The sequence below is a fragment of the Brachycentrus maculatus genome, unplaced genomic scaffold (assembly GCF_059751285.1).
Source record: "Brachycentrus maculatus isolate JH-2025_06_01 unplaced genomic scaffold, ASM5975128v1 h1tg000085l, whole genome shotgun sequence".
NCBI lineage: Eukaryota > Metazoa > Arthropoda > Insecta > Trichoptera > Brachycentridae > Brachycentrus > Brachycentrus maculatus.
In genome coordinates, this window is record NW_028280839.1 from 439512 (window position 1) to 460104 (window position 20593).

General features: G+C 31.6%; 2 protein-coding genes and 1 non-coding gene across 4 annotated transcripts; 2 read left to right on the top strand and 1 right to left on the bottom strand.

Annotated features, from left to right (window-relative positions):
• The first annotated feature begins 457 nt into the window (after positions 1 to 457).
• RpS16 (ribosomal protein S16) lies at positions 458 to 4711 on the top strand. Its single transcript, XM_088257585.1, has 5 exons — positions 458 to 492; positions 586 to 630; positions 2473 to 2604; positions 2853 to 2967; positions 4403 to 4711. The coding sequence occupies exons 1-5, from the start codon at positions 472 to 474 to the stop codon at positions 4546 to 4548; spliced, it is 459 nt and encodes a 152-aa protein (XP_088113711.1). The 5' UTR covers positions 458 to 471; the 3' UTR covers positions 4549 to 4711.
• A 2283-nt stretch (positions 4712 to 6994) lies between these two features.
• TRNAR-UCU (transfer RNA arginine (anticodon UCU)) lies at positions 6995 to 7067 on the bottom strand. Its single transcript has one exon. It is a non-coding gene; the product is annotated as a tRNA-Arg (tRNA).
• A 421-nt stretch (positions 7068 to 7488) lies between these two features.
• LOC148310913 (uncharacterized) lies at positions 7489 to 18641 on the top strand. 2 transcript variants are annotated; one of them, XM_088257587.1, is made up of 13 exons: positions 7489 to 7799; positions 7883 to 7977; positions 8512 to 8677; positions 9264 to 9401; positions 10036 to 10322; positions 11277 to 11678; positions 12111 to 12659; positions 13456 to 13601; positions 14257 to 14354; positions 14764 to 14848; positions 15206 to 15334; positions 15873 to 16084; positions 16440 to 17379. In XM_088257587.1, exons 1-13 carry the CDS (start codon positions 7628 to 7630, stop codon positions 16466 to 16468), a joined length of 2508 nt encoding a protein of 835 aa, XP_088113713.1. In that variant the 5' UTR covers positions 7489 to 7627; the 3' UTR covers positions 16469 to 17379. The 2 variants fall into 2 exon arrangements, with proteins under 2 accessions (XP_088113713.1, XP_088113712.1); XM_088257586.1 differs by having other exon boundaries at positions 7494 to 7799; positions 16424 to 18641.
• The last annotated feature ends 1952 nt before the right edge of the window (positions 18642 to 20593 follow it).

Sequence of the window (20593 nt, forward strand, 5' to 3'; positions counted from 1 at the left end):
CTTAATCGAAGACACGAACCAAAATATTACAGAATAGCATTTTTTTACGTCACATAATTTCACAAAGTTGTGAAATCGCAACAATAACATAAACTAAGCAAATTGTATTTTAGTAAAACGTGGATTGTTTTATTTTTTTCTTGCCAGGGCTGGAAATTGGGGACTGAAAAAATGTGAAGCTATTCGAGACAATATTTATAACATCGAACACTGTTTTTCATATACAACAAAAGATGTCACTTGAGATTTTTACATCATTTATTATTTATAATTACAATTAAACATGTTTATTTAAAATAAATAACATATTTCGTTTATGTAAAAAAATATTATTTCCTAAAAAAATGTATCTACTTCCTCACAATTATATTATTTTATAGGTAAGTACTTTTATTTTATACACTACACAGTTTTGTCTATGAAAATAGAAGTTCTCAATTTTTTCTTTTCTCCATTTCCTTCTGAAACAAGATGTCGACGCCAGCAGTAAAGGTTAGTTTGCCGCTGTCGATTTTTAGTGCAAAATGACTCCCTTTCTACACATCTCTAAAGACGGTTACTTAATTTCGATTTTCATTTTTTCAGCCCAAGCGCGAGCCAGTCCAAGCCGTCCAGGTCTTTGGCAAAAAGGTAAGCAACGTCCCGCAAAATATCCACGTGGTTTTGATTTTACTAAATTCAGTGTAAATTATCTTACGTCGTTTGTGAGAATTTGTCGTGTTAATTGTGCGTGTGATTTTTGTTTATCAAATGCCGTTCCAATAGATATGCGGTTCACGTGCTTGACGTTTCGGCATATAATTTTGACACCTGTGTACCTACAAAGAAAATGGGGAACATTTTCTATAATAATGTCATATCCAAATTTGCATACGATTTCTGTCTTCAATTTTAAATAACCCAGTGTTTGATATTGACGGGGACAAATTTAAAATGAATGTCTAATCTGCCAAATAATTTTACTTCTAACCCAACATTTGATTATAACACCAGTATACTGCAACAGAAAACCTCTGACATTCACGTTTTTATGATTCGTATATTGAATTACTTTTAAATGGACAATGCAATGATGGAAACTGAATATTTGTTGATAAGATTTACTTAAACAATTTTAGTGCAGTGCCAACTTTGAAGAAAATAACGACAAGAATGTCACTATTATTGTACATTTGATTTTTCTATATATTTTAGGGCGCAGTAATTTTCATTATATATTCATATTCCTGTAGACATGTTTTAAGTAGCTTTTAAAATTAAAATCATACTAAACTTAATAAAATATACAAATTCATTTCTTTATTACTGTAATGTTCATTCTAGTTTTGGATATATATTAAATATATCGTAGCCGTACAGGAGAAAGTGACCAACTACCATAACGTAAAATGTTCAGGAAGCCCATTTAAGTCACTTTTGCGTGGCAAGAAAATAAACATCAATGCAGTTAGTCATTTTTACCAAGTCAATATATTATGCTTCCAAGTTTAAAATCCTATGGGATTTTTTCAGGGCAATATTAACCTTTTAACTGCGTCAACTTTGTTCCTGAGAGACGCCCGTATGCGGCGGTATTTAGCCGTTTTTAAAATGATTACTTTTATCATGTATTTAGTTAAGAAACGATTTATTTTCCTAAACAAAAACGTTCAATGGGATTCATTGTGCCTTTTTGGTACTCTGTAATACACTTGTGTCACATTATTCTTGAAATATATCGTAATATAAACAAATAAGATCGTAACATAAATAAATCAAAGCACCATCGTGTGTCACTCTTACCCACTGGCGATGCGTAGCGTCGAGAGTGAGACAGATATGGGGCATGATTATGGTGCGGACTAATTACCAACCGCAAGAAAAATCAGGGATATGTTATTTTATTTATCCTTGCGATGTTACAAATTATTAGTCAGATATTTCAACAGATGTCATAAGGCCAAGGATTGACGTATTATTTTATCCAAAGTTCCACACCATGAAAAAATCCCTCCAAGTTGAACTGAGGTTCGAAACTTGGACCTAAGTGAAAACACAAACGGTTATGTCAGCCGCGTGTGGGGAATGTTTTGTAAAAACACAAACGGTTATGCGAGCCGCGTGGATAGAGTTAAGCTAGTAAGATATCAAATAGTCAATGATCACGTTTTTGTAAAACAATGCACTCAGTTACTTTCTCCTGTATAACTACAATATATTTTTTAAAACCAAAAACACATTTGTTTGCTTAATCATTTCCACTATCTTTTTTTCCCCAATTCATTCACAGTGAAGCGCCCTTAAGGTAGTATTTTACGAAAATGTCGCTATATAAGTTACCCAAATTTATTAAATTTTTCTCCCATGTTATTCTTTATATCTCTACACCTTTGTCTAAAGGCACCAGGTTGAACTGTCACAATTTAGATGTGGGAAGTTGGTACACAATGTTTTGTAATTAGTATTGTTGTCTGATTATTTGTTTTGTTTCAGAAAACCGCCACCGCGGTAGCCTACTGCAAGCGAGGTAATGGAAACCTCCGGGTCAATGGACGTCCCCTGGACATGATCGAACCCAAACTCCTCCAGTACAAACTCCAGGAACCTTTGTTGTTGCTAGGAAAGGTAATAATAATGTAACATCTGTTGTACCCTTAGGGTGTTTGTACAATACGCGGGATTTCACCGTCCGGCAGTGCGGTTTTGAAAAATGAAAACGACTACGACAGTTTAGCGGGATGAATTTACGCGCAATATGTTCACGCACCGATATGAACAAATTATATCATCTTTATTTGTGGTGCAATGTGTTAAAATGCATTAGTTTTGCAATTAATTAATTAATTAACAGTTGGATGTGTTGCCAATTCCAGGAGAAGTTTGCCAATGTGGACATCAGAGTGCGAGTGAATGGTGGAGGACATGTGTCGCAGGTGTACGCCATCCGGCAAGCCATCTCCAAGGCCCTTGTCGCATACTACCAAAAGTGTAAGTACCTACTCAACCGTTTTATTTTCCATGGAACTATCTGGAAGTGCGATCGTCCTCTTCCGCATTAAATCTTAACTTGAGTTAATCTTAACTTGTTCACAATACTGACCCTTGTCTGCACCCAATAGTGCATGCATAGGGCACTGCATCAAATTAATACAATATTTATTCGATTATTTATCATATGAAGGCGAGATGATCCAGTATTGCGCGTCAGGTACCAGTTTAGGGTAATATTAAATGAATATATATTTTGACCTTTCCAGGAAATCGAACCCAGTCATTTACCACTTTACTATGGAGTTGAACAAAGAAACTTCTGTGGCTTCTTTACTTTTCGCATATCATTCTTTTCCTTCTTAAATATCTAAATACATTTTCTTGAGCCACCTGTTCTTGTTGAATTTCCTTCACAGTCACAGTGAAGTTATTGGGTTCGATCCCTAACTGATCTCTTACCCTGAGCTTGTATTTCTTGTCTTGTAAAAATAATCAAGACAACAATGCATGTGAAACAAAATTAAAATGTCTACTATGCACCATTCAGTGTAGATTAGCTGGCAAAGATATGTTTTTTATAAATGATTATTTCATTATTCAAAATAGACTTTAATAGACACGTTGACCACTCATGTAATATTGTAAGCCATAAAATTCGGTAGAGGAAAAGGATTCATATATGTTTTGTATAAGTATTTGTACTAAGTTAGTTGCTCTAGAATATGTATATGAGATTAAACAGGGATCAGAACCATTGAAGCACTGTTTAGAGATGCCCAAGACAAGGATAATTACTCTCAAGTCGACGTCAGGAGGCACAGAAGAAGTTGCCTAAGTGTTGTGTCAAAAAAAGAAAAAGAAAAAAATTCTCTTAGTTGAAACTAAAGATATGAAAAAATATATGCATAAAAATAAATTTTCAAATTATCCTATTTATTACTTAAATTGATATGTGTATGCGAAGGATATTAAAAACTTACTAACAGTAAGAAATGGGTATACTGGCAAAAAAAAACTTTTAACTCTAAAATCCCTTTTCTTTAAAAAATACTATATATTAATGAAAAATACCCTCTATTAAACTTAAAGTTGAATTTACTTTTAAAACCACGTAAATATTTCAAACTACCTGACTAGTGTATTTTGCCAGTTAACAGAATGTTGAAAAATTTATAATACTGCATCATTAGTTAAAGTTGCATATTTTTGAGTTAACATTTTTTGCTATTACACCCACGAAATGATAAATCTGAAATTAATGCATGACTCATATTATTCTGTTATTTAATTTGATTCGTTTATGATGATTCATTTTATCCCGAATATGAGCATCCACGGATGTGAAATGCAAACCTTTACTGAGGCCGATAAACAAGTAAACCACCCCTAACCATTCCACCCCACCCAGTCTAACCGCCATCCCTCATTCCAGATGTGGATGAAGCCTCCAAGAACGAGATCCGCGACATCTTTGTGCAGTACGACAGAACCCTCCTGGTAGCCGATCCCAGGAGATGCGAGCCCAAGAAGTTCGGAGGACCAGGCGCTCGTGCCCGCTACCAGAAATCTTACCGTTAATCTCGCGAGAGTTGGGAGATGTCTGCTTTTTACCACCGCTGCCGCCGGGAGCCGTTTCCCACCGTTTATTTGCATATCGCGATGGGAAATCGCAACCAGATGCAGCCCATGTACCACACTTGACACTGTACATTCTATTTTAATAATATAAGGGTAAAAATGTTATCTGCGTTTTATTTATTTCCTAAAAAATTGTAGATTTCTGACATGAGCAAATTATCTTCCCCCAGTGAAGTCGGTTTAGGAGCTATTAAGACTAAAATATGTTCTGAGGAGCAATTTAATATGAACTTTTCACTATTAATAAATAAAATTCCCACAAATTTGGATTGAAATCTTCTAACCCTTATGGTACCCAATGGTGCATAGGGCATTGCATCGTAGCGACGCAGAGTTATCTTAACCGTTAATCACATGAAGGCAAGGCGATTAGCCCTCTGTTTCTTGTACCAGTCCAGGGTAAAATTAAATAAATATAAGGGTGAGAAAATCACCCCATATTTATTTTGATCCTCCCCCCCCCCCCCCAAGAGTCGAACCCGCAACATCCAGCTTGGTAGCCAAACGCGTCGACCACTACACTACAGAGGTGGATTGAAATGTACTGATTGTGTAATTGAAAATACCAACTGATTTCCCTATCCAGCAAGAGTTGTTGGGGATTTTTCAAGGAAAAGGTTATGTTTTATGGTGATGAATTTGAAAAGTGAATTATAAAAAAAAAGGTTTCCATGAAATTTTAGATGCAAAGTGAAAAATTGGGAATGAAAATGAAGTTTTTTTTGCTCGGCGACTTTACCAAGAAGGGCAATAGGCCAATAAAAGTTTTCGGTTAATTTTAATTCCACTATTTTTTTTAAATATCAAATTTTGATCTTTCCAAAAATAAAGCTGGATTTCGAAATAAAAATGTGAGAAGTGTAAAAGTATTTTTTCTCTGTTGATTGATTTAATTTACTGATATTGTTGATAAAACATTACTGCATATATAAAGTATTTTGATCCCTTTTATTTTTAATTGACAAGATTTTACTTTACAGTACCCTTTATAAATATTTTTTATCACTACTGGAGTCATTTCTCATTTATTCTAACTTAATATTTCTGGTGGTTTATACATGTGGAGAGAATGATAAAAGCGAGTATGTTTGACAAATGTAAATGGAAGAATAGAAAAGAAAGATTTGGCATAACCAAATCAATGAGAACCAGAAATCTGGTGATGTCGAAATGTATGGATATAGAAGAACCTGGTAGTGTTTGTCATTACATACGAGTACAGTGTATCATCTTCTATGCCTATCACTGCATGGATTCTATTGTGCAAATTTTAAAAATTGCAGTTTTGTGTTTGAAAATAACAGTTTAAATCCGATCTAAGATGAATTTATAATGCTGACCAAGATATTTTGAGAGCTATTGAAACTATTTCCCTACGCCAGAGAAAATTAAATACAATATAAACTATGTTTTTGTTAAGTACTAAAGCAGGGATAAATTTGTGGCATCAGAAATATGCAATTTGTACAAAGGTTGTTAAAAATCATAACAAAAAATATGTGAAAAATTGTAAATTAACTCTTAGTGGAGGAACCCCGATTTGTATAAAATTATTTGGACATATTCAAAATATTGTGAAAAATATTTTTTTAAATAGAAAATGTATATTTTTTTATAAAATTAAGTTTTTGGTTACATAGCTAATGACATAAATAAAAGACATAACATACACATAAACAAAATACATTCTTAATTTTCCCAACACCATTTTTTATTAGTCACGAAAGGAATGTAAGGCTGAACAAGGGATAATTGAAAAGACTAAGAAGAGTTCTTTAAGGTGGTATGGACATGTGGAGCGAATGGAAAGCGAGGGAATTAATAACAAAATATATGCGGCGAATGTGAGCGGGAAAAAAGAATGAGAATGGCCGAAAAACACTTAGCACGGACAGATCAATCAGAACCTAAAATCTGGTGGTGTCAAAAGTCTGCGTGATCGGAGGTCATCTATGACTAGATGTATGCGGCTGTCCAAACTCAAAACAGTAAGGGACATTTTTTTTGTAGTACGTTTTTTTTGCATTTTTGGACTAAGTAGACTCTACTTAGTCTAAAAATGCAAAAAAAAACGTACTACAAAAAAATGTTTATTACTGTGTTTTGAGTTTGGACAGCCGTATGGATGTGAAGGAAGCTACGAGTATATGTCAGGACAGAAGAGTGTGGCGTTCCATCCTCGATTTCTACCCCTGCGGATAAACGGTGTGATGGTAGTAGTAGTAGTATTTTCTTTTAATTTCATGAGCCTCCACTTGTTTGCGAGTGATTTTGGCTTTTACAAGCAAAATACATAATAATAACAATAATACGTGATATAATATTGCAGTAAAGTAATTTAATTAACAAATTTGTATTTTCAAAATGCAAAAAATGGCTTTGCTTGCATCCCTGGTGGGGATCGAACCCACGACCTTTGGATTAGAAGTCCAACGCGCTATCCTCTGCGCCACAGGGACAGATGGTAGGGACGCCAAAACTAACGTATATGAACATATTCTATATTTTTTACAGGCAGATGGCAGCACTTTTCAAAATTAACGTTAAAACTTAAAATTTTATAAATTATTTATTTATTTTTATACAAATACTTCCTAAAATATGTAAATAATATAAGGAAAACATCTGTTCAAACGATTATTAAATAAATATTACAAAATTTTCAGTTGATTATTATTTCCTAAGTCTTCCAAAGATGGCGGTAGCGCATAAAAGAGAGTGATGGCGTATAAAAAGGAGGACGGTCGATAAAATTGAAAATTGTTCATGAATTTCGTAGACTTTTGTTTATTGTGACGTCATGCGCAAAACACGACGAGTTTGGACCATAAATGAGCAGACCATATAAAATTAAACGAAACCAATTTGACACCTGTCACTGAAAATAATTTCCTGTATCGCCGTTGACAGTTGACTGCGAAGCAAATTCAAAAATGTTTCCACCCACGCCTATATTTATGTTGTTTTTACGTTTATTTATAACGTTAAGTGACTAAAAGCTTATAATTAATTAAAAAGAATGGCTGAGGATCAAAATAAACCTTTTAAAAGTAATAAATTATTCGGAAATATGACCGCAGACGAGTTTCAAAGTAAGCTTTATGTATGGTTCGAAGAAAAAGGAGTCCTATCTGAACTGAGAACACACTTGAGACACCAAATGATCGAGGCTTTAAAAACAACAGAAATAGGTACACAATTATTATAAAACTTACTTTAAAAATCAAGTGATTCTTCACAATATTTACATAAATATTTATTATTGTTTTTACAGGTCGTAAAGTCTCCACCGAGCAAAAATTCAATTTGAATTTATCTCCAAAATACCAAGCTTTGAATTTAATTATAGCTGAATATTTGCTGCAACAGGTGAATCTAAATTTGATATTTTAATTTTATAATGATCACACCATAAAATAAAATATACTTTTTGCTTGCTTCAAAAATGCAATATTTCAATTAATTAAATTTGAAATGATATTATTGAATCGTCGGGTTTACAGCTTAAGGCCGAGTATTCGTTAATACTTTAATTTCTTTACTCTGGTAACATTTGACGTAATTGTTTGTTTTTATAAACACTGTTTTTGTATTGAAAAAATAAGTTTTTCTTCCAAATAAATATATACTTTTGAAAAGAAAAGAGTTATTGAAAGGTAATGAGTTATAATTTTTTTTTGCAATACATATTCTCAAAAACAACTAAAAAATCCAATTATGTATTCTAAAAAAAATTGTTTGTGACCAAACGCCGGAAGCCAACTGAGTTTTATTAATGCGAGTTGGCCTTAATGACTTGTCAATGTGTGACACCCAAATTATTTTAACCAATCCGTTAAGAATAATCCGATGACTAATTTTGGTGGAACTTATTTAAATGTGTATATTATCTTTATATTTTAGGGTTACCATTATGCGCTTTCAGTATTTAGTTCAGAAGTGCCGATGCTATCCTCTCTTCCCACATTTACACGTCCAGTTAATTCTAGTGATGGACCATTGTCAAATGAGGAGTCGTGGCAAGTGAAATTTAAAGAACAGGATACTTGGGACATACTTGAAGCTCTAGGTAAACAAACAATAGTTTTATCTTTGAATAATGTGGAATTAGACAGTTTGTAGCATCAGTTTGAAAGAAATTTTCCTGTTTATAATATTAACACACTTCAGTCAGGAAAGGTATTTCTACACATTCGGTCGATGCTTAAGGACGGGAAGGGTATTTTTACCTATTGCGCTGGCCTCATTTCAAAGTCAGAAAAGAAGGAATTATCGAATGTTTTTATATGAATATTTTATACCAATCTCTTTGTTAAGATCTTAACTACATGCATATAATTATCAAATCCCGTCGCTAGTGGTCCACAGGTGTAAAAATTACCTGTCTGAAATGTGTCAAGTAATTTATTTTTATCTTACGTTAAAAGCTATTTTTGATTCAAATTTGAATATCATTGAAAAAAATTATAACTAGTCAAAATCAGTTCATCTTGAATTCAATTGGTAAACCATATTACTAGAAACGAGTAAAAATTTTCCCTTATAGCAAATATTTGCAAGGTCTTTTTTTAAATTTACTTCAATCAGGCGTTTTGGTTTCATTATTACCCTAATTCATTACATGTCAACGTTTTTAAAGTTGTTGTCTTTTTTAGGATTATCTGTGGGTTCTGAGGAAGCAAGTATAATCCATTCTGTTTACCAATCTAATGTTCCTAATGACACTCTTCTAGTCTGCCTTATTCGCATGCTTCCTGCTGCTATAAGATATAAGGATGTACCAAATAAACCAGGTAATAGGTGCTCTGAGCACCGTTATGTAGAAATAAACAAATGAAGTAAAAAATGTATTACAAAATATGTTTGTAGTAAGTCTCTTATTGCTGCTATTCTCCTTTTTCTTAGTTCCCTTCCAATATAGCAGTAATGTCCTTCACCTTAAAATCCTTTCCTTACGTCATTTATATCCCATCAAATATATTTCACATAGATCCTAGGTATAGATCCTTTTAATAGATCCCGGAATATGTAGCGCAGTACTGATCACTTTGCTTTCACGCAACTAATATTCACAGTAATAATGTGTCGATTCTATGCAACTCTCTAGTGCACCAAGTAGTACAGATAGAGGTCAGATATAGCGAAATGTCTGAATGTCACATATTTTCAACAAAATACATTAACATTATATTAAGAGTAACTTTATGAAGATACAATAAAAAATGTAAAAGAAAAACTAATAAAAAAAAACTTTTAAAAAATTTGTCAAATCAATAAGCAAAAATGACAAACGTCTTAATAATGCCCTTTTTTATAGAATCATAAAAATGGCCATTTGCAATATTTCAAATCTCTCCTAAAAATTTAGCAAATGTGATCCCCGGATTTTCGACTTTTGGGGTGAAGATATTATTTGCTCTTTTTTAGTTCACGCTGGAAATGCTAAACCAAATATTTCTAATGACCAAAGTGTTGATGTTAACCCGAATCGTACAAATGACATAGTTGGTAATGCATCCATCAAAAGTAATGAAACTAATGATGAAAAAACTAGCAAAGCTAAAAAAAAATTGAAGGAAAAGAAGCGTAAATTGCTTGAATTGAATATTAGCAGCAGTGATATGTCAAAAAGTTCACCAGAATTCAGTGATGATGATACAAAAACCAAAGAGCCTAGTGTGAGTCAAGCTGAATTTCAAAGTACTTTAACAAAAGTAAGTATAGTTTTTTTTTTAGATAATTACATACTTGTAAAAAATATGTATTATTTAAATAAGTTCTAATTTTTTTGTTTATGGATTAGATGATGCAATATTGTCCATAAGAAGTACTAATAAGACATCACAATAATCCAGAAAAACTAGAAATTTTACGACGATGAATGTTCATATTTTAGACCATGAATGTTCATATTTAATATGTACATATTTTAGTTCATATTTAATAGGTTCATATTTTAGTTTTGAATATATTCAACCGGGACCTTCAGATGTCATGTCCACTGCTTACCAATTAACCAGTCTGTTACCTTAGTCAAGAAATTAATCATATCCTATCAAATATAATCATTTCATGATCTGTATTGTATTTTTGGCCAAACCACATCAACCATCTTTATTTAATTGGATACATGAGATAAAATTATACCATATATTGTGTAATAATTTTTATCTATTAAATCGTTGTTTGCGGGAAACGCTAAAAGCGTCTTTCACATACTGTTGGTAGAGAGCACAACACGCTTATAAGCGTTCTATTTGATTACATTTCGTAGAGCACGAGCACGGGTGTGCATTTCATATAGGCAGAAAAGCAGTGCCTATCCTAACTTACCCGCGTGACATATAAAAACGCAACCAGTACCTACTCTACCTTACTAACTAGTACGTTACCTTACTTCCTACTTCTATTGGCTACCCTAGTAAGTAACTAACTCTACTGCCTACCCTAACTAATTCTCCGTGCTCGCCACTAAGCGCGAGATATCAAAAAAAATATTGTACAGCGATTCTGATGAAACAGGTTTGCGGTTACTTGTGATTAGTATACTGAGGGTCGGGCGGCATACTGTTTGAGTATAATTATGGTCGGAGATGATGAATAAACCACTGGACAACAATGTATTAATAATAAATATGTTAATAATAATAAGTAATATATTTTTACAGCTGCATGAAAGAATGCAGATGGCCTTTGATCACGAGTTAGAAGTGGCCAGACAAGAAGAGTGGGAAAAATGTAGAAATGTCATAGAAGACAAAGAACGGGAGATGGAAAAACAACTGGAATTCAAACAGGCTCAGATCAAAACTGTCGAAGATCATGCCAGAGAAAAAATGAAAATAGAATTTGAATTTGAAAAGATGAAACTATTGGAGGAACACAGAGTAAAATATTCAGAAATGGAGAAAAGGATTGCGAAAGAAATGGAATCTGAGAGATGCAAGTTGATGAACGAATATAAATCCATTTATAAAAGCAAAAAAGGTGATTTGATCAACTATCAACAAAATACTTTGGATCTTGCGTTGGATAAAGTACAAGAGCTTACGAATAGATTGAAAGAAAAGGTAACCTATATTTTTTAGTATTCTCATTCCCCATCTCATACAGATTCCTGTAAATTTCCTCTCTGTGACTAGGGAATACTAATCCAAATTGTAAACTAAGCATTACTGCATTCTTGCGAATAGAGTATAGAGTGGATAGAATTTCTTCTTCTAACCCTTATCTGCACCCAATAGGGTATAGGGAGCAATTTTCTTTTTTATTTTTAATTTTACTTGATAAATACCAATTTTTTTAGTGGTATTTACCGAGTAAAATTTAAATTAAAAATTGATATGGATTGATATTACCACAAAATGACTGCCGAATTAATTAATGAAGCAATTTTCTTGATTATTTTTTCAAACCCTTCTATCTGATCCATTAAGCATGTTGCTTCGGTGATAAGTCCATTCATATCATATTTTTTAATACTTGTTATAATTTTTCTTTAGGAACATCTTTTAAACAGAAGGCTTCATGAACTGGAAAACAACCTTCCGAAAAAAAACTATGATAATAATACCAAAGAAAGACACGATGTTTCTTCACAAAGCCTACAAAATGGGACACATTTTTTAACATCGGCCGATAAAAAAGCTGTTGAGAATTTGAAGTCGGAACTGAGTGATTTAAGAAGAATGATTGAAAAGGATTCGCTGTTTTCCCAAGACGTGAAATCAAATGTAGACAAATCAGTGCAAACTCTGGATTCTAAAAATGTTCAAACGAGTTTTGAAAGCAGCGGTAACATTTTTGAATCTGATAAATCGGACGATTTCCAAAAGTTATTGGAGATTCAGAAACAGTTGAAAGGAAAATCCAAAAATGTTTATAGTGGGGATATACCCAAACATGATAATGTCGCAACTGCAGATGATGATAAAACATATCTACAAAACCAAAGCCAAAAATCAAAGCAGAGAGATAAAAATACTTCTTTGGGGTATGTTTTGAAAATGTTACACGAGGAAAATAGTTACCTCAAAGCTTTTACAAATCAAGTAAGTACTTCTTAGCAATATTTTGAATTTGTTCAAATCTTTGTACCCCTCAGATGGGTTGTTATGTCAAGAGAGTTATTAAGATGAGAATGTGGAAGTTGAATTTTAACCGGTGTGTATAATAAGTATTCAAACTTCACTGGTAACTTTGATTATGGTTGTAGTATTTAGAGAGGAGAGTTAGAGCCACACATTCACCCTTACAACTCTGTCCTGCTTCCATGTAGTATATAGTAATATTAAATTACATATTATCGAGGACTATAATTAGAACTCGAAATTTTTTATACAGCGCCCTTGAGGATTAATTTACAAAAATGACGCTTAGAAACCGGCAAATCATTATTATCATTTTTACAACTTGTTGCTGGTTTAAATGATTACTTTATTAACTGTAATTTAGGTAAATAAAGGTTTATGCCTATCATATGCATTGAACAACTATATTTACTTTGATTTTTGAAACATCTGTGTATCATTTTTGTGGGATCATTCACAAGTAAATTTGGAGCATTATTTGTTGAATTTTGGTAATATGCTAAATATAGCATATATAATAATGTATATACCTGACTATGTAGTGAGATTGCCTTGACTCTTAATTTCTATTTGGTGAAAAAGAAACATTTTTGAATTTTGAAAGAAAACGGGTTTCAAAACCGCAAAATTGTTAGAAATAAGTTTAATAATTTAATTATCAATACTACTGCCTTGCAATAAACCCCTAACTTTTATAAAATATAAATAAATCATGTCTTTTAACTTTAAATTATTTTAATTTTATGATTGTTTATAGCAAAGACAGCAGATAACGGAACTGATATCTAAACAGATGTGTATGGGGAAAGAAGTGAGTGAGGCAAATGCCCAAGTTCAAGAGCTATCTGCCCAATTAGCGGGACTAGGAAAACTCATGAAATCTACGCAATTTGACAAACCCAGGTAATTCATAATTTTTTCTGTATTTATTGCACAAATTGTATTTTTTCTCATTATCCATTACATCAGCTTAGGTTAGACTAGATTGCAAACAAGAAACGCATTTGGTCAAGCATGAGATACACTATTTATAACGCTATAATTTGTTCCTGTGTAAATTTTTCTTCATGGGTTTTTCCCCGAGAGTTTCCTTACAACTGTTTTCCCTTAAACTTTCTATTATACTTTTTATAAATCATAATAAGCCTATATCAATATTGTCACATAAATACGGAATTATCCTAAGACACTATTAAACTTTCGAAAATGCTTCGAGAAGTTCTCTCAATTATTTAGAAGTTTTTTTCTTTTTAAATTTGAATGTTTAAATTCATAATTTTTTAAATATTTAACTAAAAAGAGAAGTTGAAAACTTTCTGCATTATAAAATCAGAAGGATAAAGAGCACAATAATACATAATAAAAACGTAATTGACCAGTGTGGGACTTGGGATAGCTCTGAATCCAGGTATAATAAAAATATATAATTACCAAGGTATGATTTGTAATACTATTTGTAATTCATGAAAAATATTCAAAATTACCTTATATTAATATTTGGTGCTCTGTTGTGATGCTTTATGTATATTTATTTAACACAATATTTTTTACGTTTCAGAATAAAATCAGCCCCAGTTACAATACGCAGAAAAAAATCTGTGAGAGATTCTAAAGATCTGGATGACAAAAATAGGAATTATCTTGCAACCTGCAGTGGTTAGTAATTCTCGCTAATGTTATGATATCCATAATGTACTTCCTATTATTATTTTTCTTCTTCTGCAACGTCAGGGTTATTTGTACGATATGTCTCCATTTCTCTTTATGAAAACAACTACAAACACATTTATTTACTAAGTTCATTTTTAACAAATTTTATTTTTCCCTTTTTTTAAAAGCAAAATTAAATCATTGTGCCCTTGCTGTAGTTTTGTAAGAGTATAATGAAACAATTGATTTAAATCAATTGATTTTTTTTTAAATGCTTTTATTTGCATTTCAATTGCTAAACAATTGTCACAAATTTTATTTTTGTGTTTTAGATAATAAAATACAATTTACTCTAAAAATCAGTGCTTGATTTTCGTATTTAATACATAAATCAATGTGTTAATATTAATTTTAGGTACAACCGATCCATCCGATGATAAATCCAAGGAACGCCTGGCCGATTCATCTGACGAGAGTGAAATGGAAGAAAACTTTAAAAGGTTTGTCAAATTATCTCTCACAAATTTAAAATTATTTGCTTATAACTATGATTACCATATAATCTAAGAAAATAATAGAAATTCACTCAAAATTATGACAGAGAGATTGTAGCTTTTAATCACTCACACTACCATCAAAATTGCATCATAGCAACTATTTAACCAAAAAAATACCTATAACTCACTCTCATTCTCACTATCCAAAAAAAATCTGGCTACAAAAATATCATAGCCAGAATCATAACACCCGAAATAAAAACCTTTTTTTTAACTATAGCTATTTCATAATACGAGTATTATATTTAAAAATACAAAAAATAAATAAAAAATGAGTTTAATCCCTTTTTATATTTTTAGAAGAAAATCACTGCCTAATAGTAGAAGGACATTACGAAAAACAAGAAATGGTTCTCAAGATAGAGCGAAGAATGTAAAGGACACCCCAATTGATGATGTTCTTAAGGAAGCGCGAAAAAGACTAAAAATGTGAATATTTTAATATTTCATTTTCACATTTCCACTAATGTCAACCAACCATATAAGATATGTACAAACCCTGACCAATACTACTACATAGTCAGTTTTTGGTTGGTTGGAAAATATTGCTTTATAGTAAATAAGCCCACATACATATAAAGTCTGTACAAGAAGCTATGGTGAAGTTATTAGCAACTGGTGAAGTTATTAGCTTTGGATTAGTTCCAACTAATGTTCCACATCGAATCATTTAAAAAAAACTTTTATTTCATTTTTCAATTGGACAGGTATCGTGACATAGTTAGGGTAGATGCTCGACCACGAAACTGGCATCGCGGGTTCGATTCCTCCCAATTGCAAAATAAATTCAAGAAAGATTTATTATTCATTGCTCTGGGTGTTTGTGATGCATTTTTCACATTTACCTTCCCTATCTTTACTATCCTACCTGCAGACAAGCCTCTAAAAATAGAGACTTTGCAGGTTATTATTCCTTTTAAAATTAAAAATTAAAAATTCATAGATGGTATACAAATTTCATTTTTAGGTTAGAGTTAGAAAGTGATGCAGTTGATCGTTCGTATCAAGAATTTAAGCAGAAGCGTTTGAAAGATACAATGAGTTTCCATCTGAAGAAAGAAAAATTGGACAGAAAATCACTAAATACTGTTCCTGACGCATCACCTAAGTCGGTGTGCTTCAGTGAATCCAACTTCAACCCCAGAAAACTTCCTTCCTCTTCCAAGGATACTATGAAAGGTAAATCGTTAATTTAAATAATAATTATATGTACCGTAGAACGAGGCTACTTGAACTTTGATGTGTTACTTGAGCCCAATACAAAAAAAATATTTAGATCTGTATTTGGTCTACAATAACGAACGTATCGACATGATTCATTGTTTCCCTGATAGATGACACTTATTGTCATGTACATTCATTATTGTAGACCAAATACAGATATAATTTTTTTTTTGTACTGGGCTCAAGTAACACCGTTCTACAGTTTATGAAGAAAAAAAACTCCAGTAAAAAAACATTCCATTGTTTTTATTTAAACTAAGTATTTTATATTTCTCTACTGGTGTTCATTTTCAGGTCTTTCAAATTCCAGAACTCGCATTTCTCTACAACCGCCTCTAGCACCTGAAGTAACTAAAGAGTATCCTTTTAATGAACAAAGAAACGTGTCTCCCGCTTATAATGTTCTAAGAAGAGTTCACGAACCGACGATGAATATTGATAAAAACGTTTTGCAAAACTACATCGCCGCTGTTGAAAAGCTGAAAAACTCTGATTTGGGAAGCAGTGATATCCCTACAATACTGTTACCTTGTGAAAAGTTGCTGAGAAATGTAAAATCTGCGCCTGAAGTATCGTATTGTAATAAATTTTCTGGAACTACGGCTTTGTTATTGGAAAGAATTGAAAACTGTACGTCAAATTCTAATAAATTCAACCCAAAACGATTTGAAACCAAAAGAGTAAATATATCTTTACAATCTCACCTTGTGAACCAAAGCAAATCTAGTCAAACTAAAATATCACCAAGACCTACAAATACTGTCCAAAAAAGTGCACAGTCTCTTCTTAGTGACATTAATAGAAATATAGATGGTTCTATGAACTGGCGTGAACAGTACAATGTGAAACCAATGTCGCAACGTAAAAATACCCTAACTGCAAGCGTCACTGTAAATGACAGTAATAATGAAGGAATCAAGAACTCTGATATAGTAAGAAATATAATTCCGAGGCATATTGAATCTAAAAATGTGAAGTCAGATTCAAAAATTGACAAAATGAACACTAAACCTGGTGATGAACAACAAATATCCAGTAATTTATCAGAAAGTAATAAAGAGAGTGTTGATTTATTAAATAAACATGTTCTGAACCAGAATGAATTGAATTTGGGTCGCCCAACTCTGGATAGGGATATTGTTCGAAGAAAGTTATTTGTTGATGAAAATCCAGACAATAATTTAAATAATAAATTAACCGATAATGTGCAATCTGCGATTTTTGTACATGCTGAAAATAAAAATATGAAAGATTTAGATGCAAAGATAAATGTTGTCGAAACTCCAGAACTTTCTGAAAAGGAAAAAATCCAAGAACTCACTAAAATACTTCTTAAAACAAATATAGAACCACTAGCTACCAAAGATGAAGATATAGATTTAGAAAACAAAAATACTTTTACTATACCAAATGAAACTGAACCAAAAAGTAATACTAATGTAATAGAAGAAATGAAGGACGTTATTGAAGATGTAACTGAAGATGAAAACAAACCGGAAACCATTGAAATTCAAGTAACAAAAGAGAGTGAAAACAATTTAAAAGACACAAATCAAAAATTTATAAAATTAACAACGAAAGATATTCTTGAAGATAAAAACATTTCACTAAATGATACACAAAATTTAAGTTTTACTACAGAAAATATTGTTGGAGAAATAGATACAATTGCAACTAAGCAGAATTTAGATACAGATGAAAAAAATGTTGAAATTGAAACAGCACTTATAGAGGATTCTGGTAACATACTGGAAGAAAAATCTGGATACAAAGATAGCCCGGATATTGGGATAATTCATGAAGAAATGGGGAATATTGTTGACAGCATTCTAAAAGATGAAGATTTAATAAAGTTTGATGAACCTGATAAAACGCTTTCAGAACATTTATCAAAACTACATGTTGTAACTGATTTAGTGACAACTGACCGAGAATTTGATGATAGTATTAACGTTGAAGAAACTGTCGAAGTACCTGAGGATGTTGGGAATATTGAAGATGTTGCTAATGATACCGTTCCATCTGAAGAATTGATTATACCGTCGAGCATCGATATGAGCGGCGATCAGAGTCCAGTTTCAGCTCCTCAAATTTCTGATGATAATGAAAGCTTTTGGAATTAATAAGGTTATTTACCTTTTGAGGTCAAAGTCAACACCAATCTGTGTTACACTGTTGCCAAAAATGAAATGGGTGTAAAAATAAAACAAATAATTTTATGTTAGGGTGTATTTATAAAAATGGTACAAAAATGCAAAACACTTATATTATGGATTCATATAACGAGACGATTGCTCAACGCTCAAATAAATATATATTTTGTAATATGTGAAAAATATCACTATGTATTTAATTTTATATAATAATAGCTGAAGTATAGCCAAAAATGTAGAGTTTACTGCAGTGTTTTGCAGTCTAAATTTTTACGTGTATCGCTCAAGTCAACAACAGCAACACCTCAAATTCCACGAATTTTTAAAACCGACTTTAGTGTATTATTGTACAATAAAACAAAAAACCGGCCTGTCTACAATACGCAAGCAAAATTAAGTTAGTGTTATTGATTTTTTTTAAACTTAGTGTCACCAACTGAAAATCAGAATAAAGAAAATATGAAAAAGATTGTTTATTTCTATGGTCATCTTTCGACTTGGAACTCTTATTATCATGGCACTGACTTAGTTTATAGTAAAAAATGTAATAAAATATATTTTGTTATGTTGACCTCTAATTATAAAGTAGAAGAAAGAAAACAAAGGTATCTATCATTAATTAATTCCTCGCATCGCCAATTGACAGCAATTAAGGGTATTACACGGATTAATTATAAAATTGCTGATATTTTTTTCAAATACTTTATCTTAAAATCGAAATCAGAAAAAAGTCGTAAACAAAAAAATTTTTTTCATATGGGGTTTTTCCAATCCACTTTTTTGCCTCCTATATTTTTCGTGGTTAATGAGGTATTGCGTTACTTAACCAGACATGATCACAAGTGAAACGACCGTTATTAAAATTCAAATTTTACTGACGTACAAACTTACTAGATAATTGCAATTTAACTCAAATAAAATATCAAGTTTTACTTGTTTAATTATTATTTACAATTTATGGTTGTATCACTTCAAATATACTAAGTTTATTAAAATAAATTTCTCTTATATTTTATTTTATTTATATATTTTTAAGCGAATTGGCTTTTGGTATGGAGGCACACGTAATTCTAAATAGACTGCTATAATTATTCAAGAAAATATTATTGTAATATGTATAAGATAAATTTTACAAGATTCATGCATTCTGTGTTTTTAAAAGGTATTACAAATACCGAGGGATGAATGTACTAAAAGAATATGAATTTTCTATTTTACAACCAAATAATAAACTTACACAAATATTATTGTAACTCAAATTGTTTTACTAAAAATTAAACACAAATCATGTTTGAAAAGACAACCGGGAGTATGAAAAACAAAATATATACACACATAAATACTAAAATAAACAATGGATGCATTTGTGGATCATTTCAATAAGATCAAAGATTTTTAAATTACTACTTTTCTGCAATATCTTTTTTTTCAATCCGTAAACATAAACTGAAATTATTTTTAAGCAACAATAACCTTTTTGCATCACATATTACATCAAGGGTAATTTTTAATGTGTTTTAAAATGTGTGATATTTTCTCAGTAAATACTACTTGTTCTATTTTAGCAACTCATATTACCTTTATCTTTTTTTTATTTTTTAAATTATTGGTATTATAAAAAACTAAAAATTAATATTTTGATATAAATATATTTTATATAGGGACACAACTATAGTGTAACATGAGTTATAACCATATTTCCAGAGTCTTTTAGTTAATGGGTATCGTTTGCCCAAATTAGTTGATACTTGTGCAACATTCCAATTGGCTGACGCATACACTGTGTTCAAAGGGTTATTTTTTGTAATAGAACCGCACAGCGATTCTAACACTTCAAAACATAGCAAATAAAATTGGAATAGGGGAATCTCAGAAGATCGTAAAATATTCTATACCAGTGTTCCGCAAAGTGTGTGCCGCGGCACACTGGTGTACCGTGGTGATTAGTTGGTGTTCCGCGGAAAAAAGTCTTGTGAAGATAACACTTACAACTTATAAATTTTGATTGCCTGTGCTCAGTTAAGCAGGCTAACAATTTTAATAATAAATCAATATTGTATAAGCTTTATTTTTTTAATTGGTGTGTCTCTAAAATTTCTTGATTCGGCAGGTGTACCTTGAACAAAAAAAGTTTGCAAAACACTTCTATACCATACCGCATTGTGCGCGATTCTTCAGATGAAATTAATCAACCGATCAGAGAGGTAGAATCAAAATAAAGCCGAAAAAGTCACAATTTAATAGAAATTTATACACAAGTAAACACCTTATTTTGTTTATAATTCTATTGACTTTGCCTTATATTCTTATG